Consider the following 19,263-nt stretch of genomic DNA (forward strand, 5'->3'; position numbering starts at 1 on the left):
ATGTTCTTTAGCGCTGCATCTTTAAATGAGAGGATGTGATAGTTTAATGCGCATGTTCACAAATAAGGTAAGGGAGCCTGAAACTAAATATTTGACTATTGACAGAAATCTCAGTGTTCATCCATGTCTTCTTGTCGTTGACTAGCGCAACAGTAGACAGCGAGGACACAGAATCCTGCAGCTGTAGCAGTTATTATCATGCATTTCTGCACACCCTGGGGAGTGAGGCGGAGGCACCGTGTCCTTGTCATGGGCCTCTGCACGCTGGGCATATTGAATTTAGCATCAGCTGGTGTATAATCACAATAAGCTGGTATCGCTCTACAGTGTGTTTGAGCTCTTCCGTAACTAAGCAGGCTTGCAGGTCGATGGCAGGGCACACATTCAGGAAGGCTCCCAGAAGTATGTGTAAATGGAAAGCCATTTCCCGAAAAATGTTAGAAAATAATACCACAATAAAAGCTGTGGCACTTGTCTGCTACGAGCTAGAAGTGGTTCAATAGTATAGAGAGGAATGGCACAAACAAATAAGAGGGAGCTCATTTTCCTCAATCCGTTGATTACACAAAAAAATGGGCCATTCACGGAAGTGGCATTATGCAACATAAAAGATGCCCTGTGCAATATGTGTTGAAGTTCTTGGGAGATTAATGCAACCTGCATTGTAACTACAAAGTTTTCACTGAGACGTCAGCAAGGCATCTCACAGTTTTGTCTAGGTCTTGGGATAAGGTGTTATGAGGGAAGGAAGATGGCTGGGCACCAGTGTTGGAGAACTGGACAGGAAACCTGATTATTATTGATTTGTCCCCGGGGGGTGAAAAAGGCTGGTAATTCCTCAATTCAGGCATTCCACTCAATATTAGGTCAATCCTACCAGACAGCAGAAGTTGCCTGGTTGCAAAAGACATATTGTCCGCTAAGAAAAACTGTACTGTGACTTAGAACCCGTCCATTGCATACCACTAATTGGCTTTATTGTCAATCTCATTTGCTTGCTTCTTATTTGATGGCTTGCTTGGTCCATCTTGCGTTCTTCCACTGCTCACTTTTTAGAGAACCACTCCTTCTCTTTTTTCTTAAACACTCTCCACGCGCGCATGTGTTTTTCATGTCTCACTCATGTGCTTCTCTCCCCCCTTCCGCCCTGTGTTGCTCTCTCGTCCCCTGCTTTTCTCCCCTGAACTGACCTATCTGTTACTTGTGGCTTAAGTACTTCACTTGTGCATATGTTTTCCTGCAGTTCTCCTTGTGTGATTCTCGCCTACCTCCCACTCCATGTTGCTCTCTCATCCATTGCTTCTTTCCTCCTTGCTGCTCTCCAATCTGTGTGGTTCTCACACCCCACCCAACATGCCCTATTTTGCTCTCTCGTCCGTGTGCTTCTGCAGTGTTCTCTCCTTCTTGTGCACTTCCTGCTTCCTCCTGCCTTCAATTTTCCCCTTGTCCCCACCTGTTACTCCATAGCTCCCGTAATATCTGAATTCCTTTTTAATTCCCCTAACTTCTGCTGTCTTTTTTTTTTTTAATTGGGCTTTTGTTCAATTAAAATCCTTTTTTTTTTCCTATCCAAGATGGCACCTGCATCACTTGTCTGGCTAGTTGCGTCCTGACGCATGCACACTTCAGTGGAATGGCGCAACCACCATTGTGCCTTATTATTTTGACGATACTGCATATATATATTCAGACACAGATTCTGGTGTTTGAAAGAGTCCGTATATTTGCAGTCAAAACGTAACCAGTGCCTTTCCTCATTCGGGAATTCGAGCACAAAAAATAAACTTTTCACCATTGTAAATTCCTGAATTACATAAGTGTCAGTGATTTGTGCAAAAATAAGGGCGCCTCCAAATGTTAAAAAAAAGAAACATTGTTGAACTCGGTGAACAGGAAATGTAATGCACAAAGGTTCTTGCCGTAGTCAAAACCCCCGACTTGCCCTGCTGCCTGTTACCAGCCATCTGTAAAGAAGGCTGACGCTCTGAAAAGGGATGGAACTCAGGCTGCCAGAAATCACACACTAGGCACATTTGTTGCTCAAAGAAAATGAAGCCTTTTCACCCGAGACTAGATTGAAATCAGTAACTTGTCGCAGAATGCCTCCTGATCTGTCACGCTGAAATGGGCAGAAAATGGATTTCTTTCTGTGATGGAGCTTAACTTGCCGAAGTTGGTTAAAACCCGCCCCCATTCTTTAAGACAAAAATGGCCGATATTCTCCTTCCTGAGAGCTTAGATTGGCAGATCAGCTCCCTCTCTGTTTCCTCTGGATCAAGAAACAGCGATGTTAGGTGCACACCAAGGGGCCACTCTTCCTCTCCACCTCAGATGCAACCACCATCAGTCCGCTTTCAAGAAATGCCTGAATGCGTGTTGTTTTAGACTCCAAGCACGGTAAGTGGCTAGCACAAAACAACCATATGGTGTTGTTGTGGTGTTCCTTTGTGCCCAAAAGACTACCTCTGAGTGGATCACCCAGAATAAATGTGTGAACACTAGTTATATAAATATTCTTGTCGGGTACTGGCAACGTAGAGTTGAGTTTACAATTATTTGTTGTATATATTTTTTTAATATATGTATTTTTGTATGGTCTTATGCTTTTCAATGTTTTTTGTTCAAGGATCGGTCCCATTGCATATGTGTACCTTAAAATAATTTGGACAGTATATTTGTGTAGGACTGTAGCCTGATGATAGGGTAATTGAATGTTCCCTATGATAAAATAAAATGAGAGATTCATTCCTCCGTACCTATCTTTTGTGCATATGGTGGTGTTCTACAAAAACACTGAAATAAAAAGAAATAAATGTAATGTAGCACGGGACAAAAGTCACTAAATTACACAAAATGCAGGGGGGTGATTGAGCATTTTTGAGTGGGCAGTTGTTAACTTACCGGGAAATCAGTATTTTGTGCAAGGAAAATGTGTTGTGGAAATGTGGTCAGGAAGTTACCTAGCTAGATCATGGTTTCCAGCGGTGAGCTCTTCATCAGAGGCTTGAATTAGATCAGATATAGTGGGACCTTGCTCTGAAACAATGAAAAAAGTACAAATGCCTCCTATAAGCCCATCACCAAACATATGTGTAGAAAGGAATATTGTTGTGTGGAAAGGATCAGACATATTTAAATGGTAATCAAAGCATTTGGGATGTCAATGAACCATGTATAGAAGCATTCATGAGACATGTTTTGCATACACAATGGATTCCATTAGGCATATGACAGCCAAGTGCGGCAGCTGGGGTGCAGCAATTCCTAGGAGTGGGAAGCATGTCTGAATATTGAATGTGACTTGTAAAAATCTCAACTTGAGCATGAGTAGGCATAAAATGCAAAGCAGAGGAAGACTAAAAACAAAGAGGTAGTTTTGTAAGTTTTCACTTTCAAGACAAGCACCCTCCGCGTTACATTCTATCCGCATCGGATCGCAATACAGCTGGTGTACCCCAATATAGCCCCATATTTTGGCACTTGTTCCACCATCTGGAACAGCTCCACTCTGCAGGTTCACAAAACACATTGATTTATAAATGGGTAACAGTTAATTGTGGGATGGGTATCACTGAGAGGTTCAGAGTGACATCAAAGAGACAATGAAAGCGAAGCTCGAGCAGTGTATTATGTCACTCAGAACACCGAGGTGAAAAACATCCCTCATAATTCACATTTGACCCATCTGTAATTTTATGTTATGTATGGCCCCCCAAACCATCTGCTGCTGCTTTCAACTCCATTCCTGGTTTAGAGGAGAAATGGGGGAAGCATACAAAGCATGGCCTCTTTCCCTGTCCTAAATGTAAAATAAAACAATACCTTGCCTGCCCCCTTTAAGGAATCCCGACCACATTCCCTGCCTTCCTGCTCCTCCAGTAGCTCTGCTTTCAGTCAAAGTAGAACAGCAGCGCTGCACGGACAGGCTGTCAGAGAAATCTGCCAGCCTGGCGTGGAAGACCCTAATGATGTAGCAACAGTGGGTAATGAGTTTAGTTACGTCATAGGAGTGAGTTACCAGATTTGGAATCTGATGTAAATGAATGAGGCTTTCTATGGAAGCCATGTATAATATTTAAGCTCATTGGTTGCCCCAGGAATTCCACTCTGGTTTCCATTACTTTTCCTTCTCCTTGAACATAGGGCTTTTTTTGACTTCATGCTGCATTCCAACGTAAAAACACATGAGTAGTTGAAAGGTTCATCGTAACAATGAAAATGTGAGCTCACAGCTGGACCTGTGACCTCAGGTAAAATATGCTTTTGCAGAGTCAGTGACGCGTTTTGCAGCTTAACACTGCCGAGCGTTTCACATACTTACCGCTGACACGCAAGCAAGGGTCAAATCCATCACTTGAAGACTGAGTTCTGTCACTTCAAGAACAGGCCACTGACCTGGTTCTACAAAAGCGTGCTAAGTGCCTAGGTTGCATGTTCAGGGTTTAGAAGGCTCCACCTTATGTTTGTGACATAAAAGCGCTGATTGGTAGAGGCAGAAATGTGTGGTGTTGGTGGCAGGAGGAGATGCAGGTATCTCTAGAAAACTTGTGCCATGGAAAATACATAATATTCAGTTCAATGCGATGCTCTATCTCAGTATCATTCATCGAGAATGTACCACATGGGGCATGGACAAAGCCAAGAATTATCCAAGATGGCTGCCTGTCTCGGCCAGGGTCTCCTGTTCCCTCTCCAGTTGCAACTTAATTAGGGACATCCTCAGTGAAAGAAATTTCAGGCAGGCAGGTGGGACTAGGACTAGTTAATTCACGGAGGTATCCTAAAACGCTGCCAGAGTGTGAAACAGTCAACTCTTTCCCTCGCCATACCATCAGCGTGTACCATTGTATGAGGTATCAGAAGTGAATCTATCTGGAGTGACCCTGAGGGGCTCGCAGTTCAATAGAGAGTAATGCAGAGCAATGGTTCTTATCCTTTGGTCCGTGGGCTTTTGTGGCTCCACAACAACTATTCAGGGGGTCCGTGACTGCTTAGCAAATAAAATAATATTAACAGATTAATAAAGTGTATCTAAATAAGGAAGCAAAATGTAAAATTCCAAATTTTTAAACACTCAGTAAATGTGAAGGAATTTGCAATTGGAGACTGAAAATTACATTGATGTCCTCACATTGAATCATGGATCAGTGCAAATGCATCAAACAAAATATAGTATGGACAATGACTGCCCTCAGTTGAATTTAGAAATGCCCCAACCTTACAATTAAGATGGAAATGTTCATTTTTTTAACCATTAGTTAATTAAACAAAAGATGTAATCATTTCTATATTTGTGTGTTTTGATGAATGCTTGTTTGTCTATCTTTGTGTATTGTTTTCAGGTTCAAATCATACAAATTGCTTAAGCCGGGATTCCTCATCCTCCAGTAATGACTCAGTGGGGGTCCCCCGATTCCAATAATGGATCAGTGGGGTTCTCTGGACTCCCGTTATGATTCATTGGGGTCCACTGAAGTCAGAAGGTTAAGAACCACTGGTTCAGAGTGTTTATGCCACTCACCCGCCACAAAGCACAATAATACAAGTTTACACAACACTGGAGAGAGATCGCCTTGATATTTTGCACTTACAGTGAAGCAGGTCCAAGTGACGGTGGATTTTAGGGTGGCTATATCAGGAATAAGACCCTGTCCAGGGCATAATCATGCCTTTTAATTAAGAAAACAGTGAGGTAAAGGGGCAAGGAAGGGCCTTTTTTTGCGTATGAACTGGCACATAGCGGAGCTTCAGACCGCATAGCTCTGCTCTTGAAGTGCTTATAAACTAGCACACCCAGAAGCGGAGGAGGGGGGAGAGTTTCAGAGCTTCCATTGTGCTCTAAAGAGAAAGGAACCCAACTCCCTCCATGTGGCTGTCAGTCATGGGCATGGATGCTGAGTTATAGGACGCAATTGTACTGGCCCTTCCTTGGACAAATTATTTGTAAGTAGGCACGGTTAACGTGGCTGACTTCTGAGGAGAAGCAAGCTCTTCTGCTGGCAACACATACAGTTGAAACCACTCCCAGCTGAGCGTAAGGCTGTTGCTACTCTGCAGTGTTTTGACACAAAGGAGTTTGCATCAAATCCCCAAGTGACTTAGGCACTCCTTGATTTCTTATAAAACTGTCACTGAAGCCATATATCGAGTCTATTTTCAGGCAGGTCCTTGAAGCCACAGTGTTTTAAGGGTGCCTACAGCTATTCTTTTGAAACACCTAGACGACACAAATGAAGAAAATAAAGGCAGGAACACATGGTGTTCTTGAAAATTTAGAGAAAATAGTATTCTCACCCTGGTGAGCAAGAGCGCGAACGCCCCACCCCTTGCCCAAGAGCTCTGTCACAGTACCACATGACACCGGAGTACGGTGAGGTGCTTTACGGCATTAACTCTTCTGGCTATTTACTCTGCTCCGCCGTGGGCTGCGGTGGATAAAGATATGTGAGCCACTGCGAGGTAGGGGCAGAAGTGGGACACATGGTGGGATTTGGGTGAGATGAACACTCCTACCTCAAGTCTTTTTGGACCTCAGCACCTTGCCTCCAACGGTATGTTTACTATAGTATAAGTCTCCTTTACATTTCCATTACCTGTCTCAAAAAAAATAAGTATAAAGTACTGTTGCTGCCTTTTTTATGCTGGGCAAACAATAAATCATCTCTGATTTGGATTTATCAAGAACCAATAAAATGGTTAAAAAAAAAAGTGCAACAGATTGCTGATATGTTGGAAATATATTATACAGAATTATACGCACCCTCAACTCAAACATAGCTCCAGATTTCTTTGGTAGATTTCTTCGAGATATTAATCTGCCCCAATCGATGCAGCCCTAAGCAGATCCATTGAACTCATAGAGGAGAGGAAGAAGTCCAGAAGTTCATAAAGGGAAGGTCCTGGTCTTGTTGCTCTTCCTCACTGTTCTACCAAGAATGCTGGGAGGTTTTGAAAAGCACACTTGTGGGCCTCTTTCTACACTTCACAATTGAAAATGAAATTGATGGGATAACAGCTGAAGCCACAAGTTATACCAAACGAAGGAAAGGGCACTCCAACTAAATACATATGTAGCTTCATAATGTGAACCGTAAAATGTTTGCAAAAGTGTTGGCCAGCAGATTAGAAAAGCTCCTTTCGTTCACTCATGCACCCAACACAAAGTTATATGCGAGTGCTAACGCAAGGCTTTCTGCCCATGTGATTGAAAAGGCAGGTTCTATTACATCTCTGACGGCAGCTATTACGTTGGATACTGAAAAAGCAGTTGACAAAATTCCTTGACCCTTCTTAAGAGCAGTTTTACAGAATTTCAATTCAGGGCCACATTTTCGTAAAACGATAACGGCGTTATATCACATACCCAAAGCAAGAGTTAGAACGAGCGGCACCTTATCTCAATGCTCCCCTTGCCATTCACGCATCACTACGCTGTATACTGTTCTCTTCTAATTACCAGAAGTTTACGGAAGTCTATTGCTGTACCTCGAATTGATCTGTACCTCTGAAGAGGGCCTCCCCCAGTAATTTGACTCACACTACTTGGACTCACAACAGTATCTGATTTTTAGAACATGGGGCACCTGATACAGCTTGAAGGGGAGGGGGGCATTGCACCTGTTCTGTTTTAACATACCACAGTTCATTTTCCCATAACATTGATATTCAACTGATGTTGCCCATCCTTTAACGGACTGACTGATAGTTTCAGCCTCTTGCCCATCCCTTAGCGTAAACTACATACTCCGCCATTACATACACAATAGCCCTGATAAAGTCCCCGTGCATGGGTGACTTAACACGCCAGATGACAATCGATCAAGAAGAATACATCCTCCAAGAACACAATCCTTAACTAATGATGTTATATGGTCCTGGTTCATTTTAAAATGTGGTAATGTCTACTACGTGAGTAATGAACTCACCAGGCCAAGATAAATACCTCTTCTTTGTATATCTTAATAATTGGACATCGATCCCATGTCAATTTTTATCTGTCTTCAAATCGGAGTACAAAATAGCATTTCGTCATTTAAGCACTTCCTTGTGATTAATAAAAAGCCAATTTTGTAGGCTTTTTCTAATTGGCACCCCAAGGCTGCTGCATTTGCTCCTTCTATGAACCACCGCCCCTGAGTCTGGATCAACCTTCAGGTGCTGGATCACCGGGTCCTGGGAAGGTTTTAGAAGCATGCCCGGCCTTTGCATGGCCAGTCCACTTGCTCTCTCAATCCAGGTTGTTAGATCTTCGCAGAGGAGTTCAGCGTACCCTAACCTGCTAGAGGGGTACGGATCCAAGAAAGTGAGCTGTTAGTGTTACCCCATGGTCTGGTGTATTTATTCTTATATACTTACTAAGGCCCATTGCGTGACATTTCATCACAGAATTACTAGGTTCTGCCTCCAGGCAAATCTTATACTTACTGGTAACAAAATGAAAGCGTGAAATGCTTTTTAATGTATATTTAACAAGGGACGCTCTGGCGATTGCTGACGTGCGCTCCCCACGGAGCCTCCCCTTGGCATCAGCGCGGGATGTCTAAGAGACAACAGTTCGACGCATTTATAATGTACTGCCCACATACAGCTGCTCTTGAAATATCCTTCAGTGATAAATATTACAAGGCTATAAAATGTAAACCGTACCAAAGTTAAAATCAAAACTTACGTCTGCATTAGTGGCCTGGGCTCATTTTTGCACATCACTCCCAACTGGTCCCGAGGGGACACAGCCTTCATAACGCGAACTGAGCCACGCGTGCTGTTTCCACGCAAGTGGAACAACGCTTGCCTAAACCACACATCTGCCTAAGGCAGTCAGCGGTCTAGATGTGCGGGGAGAGGAACAGAGAGGATCAGGAGAGGAAGCTCTAGAAGGGGCCGAGTGTTAGGGCTCAGGGTGAGGAGTCTGGTCGCTTTAAGGGCTGGGTGGATTGCAGGGTTGGGGTATCGGGTGGTAGTGTGCAGGGCAGGGATGGCTGGGGTGTGCAATTTACCTTGCATATCTCTTTAGCAATCATGCCTTTGCTACGAAATTCATTTTAAAGGCACGCATGGTAAAGACGCGGTCGTGGTTCAGACCGCATTGTTTAGGCATGATTGGTTTAGGCATGTGTAATTGTATCATACAACTGGTCCAGAGCTATCAAGACCACTTTCATACAGTTCTGGTCTTTTGCTCAACAGCACTTCCTATACTGGCAGGCACATCTAGGTTTTTTTTTCAATTATCTATATATGCCTACATGTCCCAAAATGCCATGTGCCACTCGAGAGCAACCTAGGACTGGATCGTGGTTGCCTTCCATGAAATGGATGAGTTGGCTGCTGTGGAACAAACTTGGTTTGCAACAAAAACGTATTTGCTTCTCGTTTGCGGCTCTGTATGTGTTTTTAAATTGAAGAGCCAAGAGTGTTGATTTCTTGTAAGGAGTAGTGCATGCTACATTAACTGCTCTTTGCTAAATTCGTTTAACTGACTAAGAATGGATGTCACATTTCCAGAAGTATTTGTCTCATGTATTCCTGACATGTCTACAATATTACTCTTTAACCCGCTTACTTTGGACACTCTCTCTACTATCCCTTTCTCCCTACTGTTTGCTACCTGGAACAGTTAAGCTACAGATAAATACGCAGCTTCCAATTGGACCCATGGCTTGTCAGACATCTTGAGCCCGCCCTTGCTCTTTAGCCATAGCACTTTGCATGTGGTGTTTGTAGGAAACTACTCAAACGAAGTCTCGCGATGGAATACTTTTGGCTTACATGTGAGGGATGACTGACGGTTTCAAACGTCACACGGGGTCGCCTGCAACTATGTAGATTAGATGTGAGGGTCCTTATTACATTGTTTTATCTTATGTCACCCATATTTTGTATAGCTCATTAATGTTGTATGTTTGACCTCGTGAAATATGGTTGCATGTTTTATTTACGGCCCTACATCTTCACAAAAACCCTAAAAAATTATCTTCAGTGGGCAATTCGAATCTGACCCACCTTGTTAGCCCTCACTATTTATTGCCTTCTGGTGATTTGTCTGTTAGTCTACGAGTTTCGTTCCCAGCGTCTCTTTATTTATTTTTGGCTGAAAAACACAGTCACGGAGAGGCACGTTCTTCAGCAGAGAGGCCAAAAAAAAGAATGATCAAGATGTAGAAAATAGCCTTCCGTGCGTTTAAATGGTCATGATGCAGCCAGGAAGCTCACACCATGCTAGAGGGCTTCAGATGTCGGTGCACTCAATCTGGCGGTGTTCACATGTTGGTTGGTGTTCGATGCTACCTGTTGTCTGCTGTTCAACGAGTTTGCATGCTCTTAGTTGCCATCATTCAGACCCTGTGTCCAGAGATCACTCCACGTAGAGAACGTTCTCTTGCATGTGCCGCAGAACTCCCTGTCCCTTCCAGTATGAAGGAGGAGCCACACTTTATTTAGATTATTCCTAAAAAACATAATCCAAGAACACTTTTGAAGCAGGCATTTAAGACAGTGTACCTCGAGCTGCCGTGCACCCTTTTTGTTCGGCCCTAAACTAGTTAATCAGGTTTTTGAAGTAAGGTACCATTCCCTTGTGTGACTACTGTTAATGTCTCCCTAATTTGAAGGTGCGAATACCACCCAGCACATGCTTTTTATTATTTCCTCCAGCTCTGTCATGGCGCTAATTTGTGGGTAAGGTGCTGTGCTCTTCCTTTACCGGGGATGGCACAGCACGTGCTCACTTCTCATACTAATGTATGCTAAACAGCTGCACAGTTCATAGATCACAGGCGTTAAAATAGCAGAGCTGACGGTAGTTTACATCACAGGGCCCCAGCGGTCTCCATTTTGTTTGCCTTGACATTATTAAACTCAATCTGTTCTTTTAACTGCGAATCTAATTACTGCGTTTGCATGGCAGAGAAGTTTCCACAGTGGCCGGCTAACAGTATTTGCATGTGGCTTTCCCTTGCTGTTGTGCAGCAGGGCAGCTGTGGTTGTACTGTGCATTTTTGCCGAATCAATAAGTTATTTTTTTTTGTGTTTGTCTTTGTTGTTTGTCTTGGTGTGACCTCCAGGATGCTGCAGGCAAGGTGCTGGACCGCTGGGCCATCATGTCTCGAGAAGAAGAAATCATTACTCTGCAGCAGTTTCTGAGGTTTGGAGAAACAAAGTCGATAGTAGAGCTCATGGCTATTCAAGAAAAGGAAGGGCAGGCCGTGGCAGTGCCGTCTTCGAAGGTAGACTCTGATATCAGGACTTTCATCGAAAGCAACAACCGTGCCCGAAGTCCCAGCTTGCTCACGCATCTGGAAAATAGCAACCCGTCTAGCGTCCACCATTTTGAAAACATGCCCAATAGTTTAGCATTCCTGCTTCCATTTCAGTATATAAACCCAGTCTCTGCCCCAATGCTTGGCCTCCCACCCAATGGGCTCTTGCTGGAACAGCCAGGACTGAGGCTGCGTGAGGCAAGCCTCTCCACTCAGAATGAGTTTGAGGAGACCAGTGAGTCAGAAGTGTCTCCAATGCCTTATAATAGGAGTGAGCAGCCACCCAGCAGAAATGCCTTGTCCAGCATTACAAACGTGGAGCCCAAATCGGAACCAGGAAATGAATCTCCACGTCACCCTACTACACCCATCAATGAAATATCTAAACCAGAGCACACAAAAAGTTCTTTTCGGATCCACAGAATGAGGAGGATGGGCTCCTCGTCCCGAAAAGGTAGAGTGTTCTGCAATGCCTGTGGCAAAACGTTCTACGACAAAGGTACACTCAAAATACACTACAATGCAGTTCATCTTAAGATCAAACACAGATGTACCATTGACGGGTGCAACATGGTCTTCAGCTCTCTTCGAAGTCGTAATCGACACAGTGCTAACCCCAATCCACGTCTCCACATGCCCATGTTAAGAAATAATAGAGACAAAGACCTAATCCGTGCAACTTCAGGAGCGGCCACCCCGGTCATAGCAAGCACTAAGTCATCTTTAACCTTATCAAGCCCTGGCCGGCCTCCAATGGGCTTCTCTACTCCCCCACTAGACCCACTTCTTCATAATTCTCTCCCTAGCCAGCTGGTATTTCCAACTTTAAAAACTGTACAGCCTGTTCCTCCATTTTACAGAAGTTTACTAAGTTCTGGAGAGATGGGAAGCTCTCCTACTTCACTGTCCACCAGCCCAATCATGCCGGCTCCAGTTTCAATGGAGCAGCCAGCCCCACCCTCAGCAGACCCACCAGTGACTGTGATGTCAATACCAACTCATGAATCGAACACTGACCTTGCCCCTAAGAAGAAACCAAGGAAGTCCAGCATGCCCGTTAAGATTGAGAAGGAAGTAATTGACACAGCTGATGAGTTTGATGAAGATGACGAACATGACGCATTGACAAACGATGCTAACCACGACACCCATAGTCATTCACAAGATGAGATGAGCCCTGGATCATCTGCAAAGGGCTTTTCCAAATCTAACAGTCATGGGTGCATCTCACGGACTAACATAAGAGCTGACAGCATGACATCAGAGGACCAAGAGCACGAAAGGGACTTTGAAAATGAGTCCGATATCTCTGAGCCAAAATATTGTGAGGAATCCATGGAAAGTGATGAACATCATCACATTCATAGGGAAAATCATGATCGAGCAATGAGAAACAGTGAAAAGCAGCATGAAAACCATATTGGCTCTCATCATCCATCTGGGATAAAAGTGAAGGAGGAGTTTTCGGATCCCACATACGATATGTTTTATATGAGCCAATATGGACTTTTCAATGGAGGTGGTGCTAGCATGGCAGCTCTTCATGAAAGCTTTGCTTCATCCTTGAACTATGGAAGCCCACACAAATACTCCCCCGAAGGAGACTTGTGCTCCACTCCTGATCCCAAAATTTGCTATGTGTGCAAGAAGAGTTTTAAGAGTTCCTACAGTGTAAAACTTCACTACCGAAATGTCCACTTAAAAGAGATGCATGTCTGCACAGTGGCTGGTTGCAACGCGGCTTTCCCATCTCGGAGAAGCAGAGACCGGTCAGTAAACATTTATTATCTTTATTACTATGGAATTTGTGTCAATAGTGCATTCAAAGTTTGATAGGAAAAAAGAATGCTAATGTTGTTGTGCCATTACTACTGTAGATATTACCAATAGATGTATGCCACAGACAAAAGCAAATCAATATATTTGAAAGGTCAAAGGTAGTGTACATTAGATGCCGTTTTCTAGCTAGACAAAGACTGCTGGATTAATAAGAGTCCTTTTCGTATGTCTCTCCAAACTATTCCAGAAACACCATGTTCTGAAAATGTTTAGATTGGGCAAAAATGCAGTGGATTGATTTGACATCATTTTTGCAGTTGCCAAATTAGACACAACTGAACAACCTTTTCCCATTTACTGTTAGACCAGTTTAGCTGTGGTTCAAAGTGGTGTCGAGAAAGGAGATGTGCCACTGGCCCTTTCAGAAAGATTCACGTTTTTTGGTTGGGGTATCACCATTGGATACATCCATGATAACTAGCTCATTAGACATGCATTTGAGTGAATTATAAAATACACATAAGACTTTGTTAGACTTTTAAGGCCCTGCAAGTCATGCTTCTCATGCACTGATTGTCGGTTTACTGGGGGGTAGTTAGGGATGTTCAAGGACACACAGACCCAAGCTTGGCATAGGGATTGAACTTGGTTGCCCTTAAATTCATAAATCAAGTACTGCTGGAGACTTCCTACATGTGGCACGGTCTGGGGCTTTCCTGTCTGATGACCTCTGGTGACCTGTCATAGTAGACTTTGGGCTTTATTTAGCGTTTGGTAGAGGAGACGGAATACCATAAACTGGCGGTCCTCCTATCTAGCCAAACCTGTGGTTTTCCCTCCCTATTCTGAGGTCAGGGATCTGCTGACTTACCACCAGTAAGGCTTCCTCTAGTCCTGCTGACAGAAACTGCCAAACAAGCCGTCTATCTGTCACAGCGCCGCTGGGTGCTTTATGCGATTCATGGTGGACATGGACAGGGAAAATGCAAAATGGCACCCACACACAGGGAGAAATCTCCCTGTTTGTTGGGCCATTATGTTTATCTAGAGAAAATAAACTCCTACTTTGGAAGTTTGTCTTCAATTTACAAAAAGGTGTGCTGAGCGGTCACTTTAAACAGGGTGTCTCCTCAGCAAACCTTCAATGCTGGATAAAGGGCCATATCTGCTCCCTTCCCAGCTCAGAGGTTCCCACAGGCAGTCTGAGATCTGAAACTAAAGCATGTGTTCCTCCACAAGGGTGGTGAGGTCATGGCCTGAGAATAATTTTAGTACAATTATGAAATATGAAACTGAAAAAAATACATTTGAAGGACGAAGCAAAAGTACTGTTTTGGGAAAACAGTAGCAATGCGGAAGATTCACTTGCTCTATTTCATTGGAGTATGTTATCAGATATGCGTTTTATTTCACTACTCAGTGTGTAGGTAAGAGTATATCTACCTATCGCAGAGATCACGTAAAATAGCTCAGAAATGCCAGTGTCAGATCACTTTTGGATTTATAAACTTATCCTGAAAAACAAAATAATCTCTAGCAAAATAATTGTGTTATTCTTTCTCTGTTTTACTGGCTGTAGATTTCTCTATTTTTTTCTTCTTTTTTTTGCAAACCATGTATGTTTTTGTTTGCTTATTGTTTTATTTCCTCTGTTGTTTGACAGGATTTTTTTTCAATCCAGGTAATAACTTTTTTATATTTATTTTTGCCTTACTATCTTGGCTGCTTTAATTAACTGATTGTGTGTGTGTGTGTGTGTGTCTTCATTAGTTGAAATTGGCTGCATTTTTGTTTTATATTTTCTTTATTTGATCGGGATTACCTTTTTTGTAAATTTCTTATGTACTCAATTCCCTTACCCATCTAAATGTTTGCAGTAGAGTGGGAAGGTGTAGCTGAAAAAATACATATGGCACAGTCAGTAATAAGGTTGTCCATAGTCTCCTTAGTCCAGATACAGAGTACATTTTGACCTCTCTATAAAGGATACTTCTCTAAAAGGTTTTCAATTCATTATATTGACCTCCGCTATAGATTCATTATTACCTTTTGGTCACTGTTCGTGTCACTAAAGCTTGTTACAAATATTTTAACTTTACTATTCACTACCGCTCCTATCTTTACTATTCACTACCGCTCCTATCACACGGTTAAGTCCTTTGTTCTTTTGTAAAAGAAGACTTGACGAAATTGAAAGGAGGTTGGAAGAGAAGAGAGCTGTTCTAGCTATTAGTCTGTTCCACATTCCGTAAGGGAAAGAGGATTACAAGTTTGTGCTAAAAATTATGCCCTTTCATTAGTGCTTTAGAGACTTGCCATTGAGTGCCCTGACAGACTGCACACATTTTATGCAACTTTTATTTTGCAGTATGCTATACGTCTATGTTATAAGTCTTTTCCAAATGATGTGCAAATATGTTAATTTCTGAAATGGCTATCATCATTAACGATGAAGCCATATATGGCATAAAACCCACAAGTCTCCATTTAGTTTAAAAAGCGAAGTCTTCGTTACCCAATCTGGGGTGAGAAATTGTCTGAAAACATCTTATATAGAAAGTTTTCCTGTTTCACGTCCTGGTTGGACACTGCCCTCATATCCTACCATGACATAATGTAACGTGATTTAATCGCATCTGAGCGTGTCTCATTGCGTAACAAGTACAGTCGCCTCTGACATGGTGTGTCCATTTCAGCAAATAGAGGACAATTAATAGAATATGTGATGTGTTCAGGCTCCAGTGAGAATCATTTTTTATTTGTGAAGATGGCGTGTGAGGCCTACTAAAGGGGGAGCGCAGAGGTAGGACCGGCGTGATCTTAGAATGGAGCCATTGATGACTTCCATCTCTTATTGTTGAAATGTGTGGCCCTATTTTAACCTAATCAGTTTAGAGTATAGTTTCTAAATAGAGGTACTGTAAATTAAAGTATATTAATTAAAAATGAAAATGAAATCCGAAAGAAGCTTTGAAACACAAGCCAAAAGCATCCAAGCACTCAAAAGTGAGGTCCAAACATCTGTATATCTGTGACTGGTGGTCTACACTTTCCCAGGGTTACTGTGGGGCTGCTCTGCACTTTGATGCTTTCAATCCAGCAAGTCCTTCTGCAGTCGCCACCTGCATGTTGTCTGAAGGAAGCATCCACTGCCCAGGCGATTGAATGCATTTGAACTACCAGGAGTGACTGATTGTGGGCCACAGATGAAAGAAAGAGTTAGAAACTTCCCGGGGTTCTTTCTCCAACCTTTTCATTGTCTTTTGCTTTTGCCTCTATCTGCTTCCTCTATATCTCTTCTCGCCTCCTTTTATCTTTCTTCATCAAGCTCTCTCACTATACCTCTCTTGCTTTCTCTTTTTGGTCTCTTCCTTTGTCCCTCATGTTTGCGGAATAGCGCTCTCTCTCTGTCTGCCTTTGTCACGCAGCTGTGTATATAATATTCTGAAACTCTCAAAGCAATCCAATACTTCAAGTCAATGTCCTTCTTTCTTTAAAGCAGAGTGTTTTAGTGTGCCTGCGCTAACGTATCTGTTATGTGTCTCTAATTTGCGTTTGCTTGCCTTTCCTGCCTGCCTCCCCTCGATTCCTAGTACCATGCTTCTCCTCTCGCTCTGCTCAGCCCTTTGGCTTTCTTTCCTGGTCCTCTTGATTTGGTTGTGTATGTTGCTAAAAATGCCGGAAAGAAAATAAAAAACAGTCGTGGGGGACTTGAACGCATTTGTTAGGAGTCAAGAAAGTTTGTTAGATCCGCATCTTGTCAAAAGGTCAGTTGATTTTTGCCACCGGATAGTTTTTGCCAGTGGGTCGAACTTGTGCAGTTTGCTTTGGTATTCCCCTAGAAACAATCTGTTAGAAAACATTATAAATTGAAAACGTGGCTGTCAGCTGGAGATAAATAGATGTATCCATTACACCAATGTGGAAGTGGAGAGATGCTGCTTAAGATGACGTGAATGCATGAGTATATATGGGGCAGACAGAACAGATATGAGAAACAGATCTATATAGATGGATGATTGACACATATATAAAGAGTCCGAGAGACGATAAACTGATGAGGGACTGCATGGTTGGAAGATAGACAGATGAATGAGGATGTTGGTGATAAATACACACACACTGATACATAAATAACACAGGAGGTAGCTAGATATTGGACGCCAAACAGAAAGGTGGCTACACAGACAGTAAAGCACATAGGCAGGTAGGTAGACACATAGAAGGCAGATGGAAGACAGCCAGGCAGACAGACATTCAGATGTATAGGCACGTAGATAGAAAAGTGGGCATATTGATAGAGAGAGGATAGGTAAACATACATCGAGCAGATTTAGGGATGACACAACAAAATAGACAACAGACAAATGGACAAAAAGAGACACATAGCCAGGAAGACAGATAAACTGAAAGAAAGGCACAATGAGGCATATAGATTGACAGACAGAAAGATGCAATGGGACATACAGATACGACAGGCAGAGAGACCGGTAGCCACAGTAAGGCACATAACTAGATAGACCGATAGAAAGTCAGACGGACATATTGAAGTGTATACTTAAGGAGACAGATTTGGGAAGACACCTAGGCAGGTATTACTGAGTTTTGATGGAGAGATGTGTGGATAAATAAATAGAGGGAAATATAGAAAGGTGGGTAGGTGGTGTTTAAAGAACAGATTTCTACGTAGATAGGCGAGCATAAAAAAGGCTTGTCTTAGACCTCAGGTGGAATCCCTTCTGTTGTTTACTGACACTGATACAGATACACCTGTTTCTAACCCTTCGGGCCATTATATGTGTTTCCTTTTGCTTTTCCTTATTCCTGGGCTTTTTTCCAATCTGTTGACATGAAGTTTGTTAACTATAGAATAAGTAGGTGTTAGCCATCAGGGTTATCAAATGATAAATCCACATTTCCTTAGCAGTAAAGCCTAAATCTGATGATAACCTTTATTTGTAGGGGAGCGTTTAAGATGTGAGGTACCTCACAGAGAGAAAGGTAAATGCAATGGCTCTGCAGTCATTTCACTGGTTTTTCTCGGTTTCATCTTAAATGTGCCTCAATTGTAAATATTTTTTTCACATGATCCCAAATAGAATTTCCACCTCATTGGCCTTTTTTGAACAATGCACCTGGATGAGAAAGTCTCAGTGTAAGTTATGTTTCACTCGTCATACCCCTGCAGATGCAAAGAGCTAATATTTATGATTAGGGGCGGAGTTGGGTTGGTCTGATAAACTTTGGATAGGACAGCATTGACCAGTATTACCCGTCAAAATCTGTTTGGGGAAAAATTGTAAAGCACTATTTGTGCATTTGTCAATCATCTGCAAGAATTTGTTTGTGTCTGATTTGGTATTTACCTTCTAAGCCAGCCAGAACAAGGCGCTACTAAAAGTGCGAAAACCTGAAACAACCACAAATGTGGCTCATAAAAAGAAGCACAGGCCACCTGCCCATTGCTGCCACTAACTCCATGGCTAAGTTTAGAGAAAAGACTGTTCTGTAAATGTCTGATACATCTCGCTACATGGTAGAGGTATAAATGTGGTGTGTCCTCATCAGCCTCCTCAAGCAGCTTGCCTGGTAGCATGGCAATATATCACCATGTTCCTGTAGCAGCCTTCCAGCAGTATGTTTAGGTAAAGTGAGTCCTCAGCAACCTCCTCAATTAGCAGAGCCCTCTATAATATGGTCATGCAGCAGAACATTCTCTAGCAGCATGTTCCCGCAGCAGACCCTTCAAGCAGCCGATTCCTTCATCAGAGTCCTCCAACAGCCTGTCCGTGTCCGAAACCTTCTGCAGTGCAGCATGTTCCCTTATGGTGAGTAGCATGTCCCTTCAGCAGAGCCTTCCTGCAGCCAACACCTGGAACAGAGCCACCTTGATGGCCATAGGGAGTGCTTGAAAATGAAAAAAGGAAGTGCAGGTACTCTGTACCAGAGTACCTTCTTGTTTCTGAGAAGTGCCTCTCCAATTAAACGTATTATGTCACTCGTAAGAAGTGCAGGTACTCTCCCTCTCAAAATAAAAAGGTGCATGTACTCAGTACCAGACAGTACCAGCCCATTTAAAGCACTGGCCATAGGTCGTTCTCCAGCACAGGCCACTGCTACTGTGACCACTCAGGACAGTCCGTGCTGTCCAGCCCCAAATGAAGCCCATTATGCAGATAGTACCACAAACCCATGAACGACTGGCATTGCAAGCACCTTTTAGATG

The 19,263-nt window shown here is 42.9% G+C and overlaps 1 protein-coding gene across 5 annotated transcripts in view; it reads left to right on the top strand.

Annotated features, from left to right (window-relative positions):
* BNC2 (basonuclin zinc finger protein 2) overlaps positions 1–19,263 on the top strand; it is a 1,107,147-nt gene that overhangs the window by 1,036,720 nt on the left and 51,164 nt on the right. For all 5 annotated transcript variants that reach the window (XM_085634816.1, XM_085634830.1, XM_085634798.1 and 2 more), the window contains one exon: positions 11,064–13,027. In XM_085634816.1, the coding sequence (XP_085490942.1) occupies positions 11,064–13,027 (1,964 nt within the window). The remainder of the gene's footprint in view (positions 1–11,063; positions 13,028–19,263) is intronic.

Source organism: Triturus cristatus, chromosome 2_1 (assembly GCF_964204655.1).
Source record: "Triturus cristatus chromosome 2_1, aTriCri1.1, whole genome shotgun sequence".
NCBI lineage: Eukaryota > Metazoa > Chordata > Amphibia > Caudata > Salamandridae > Triturus > Triturus cristatus.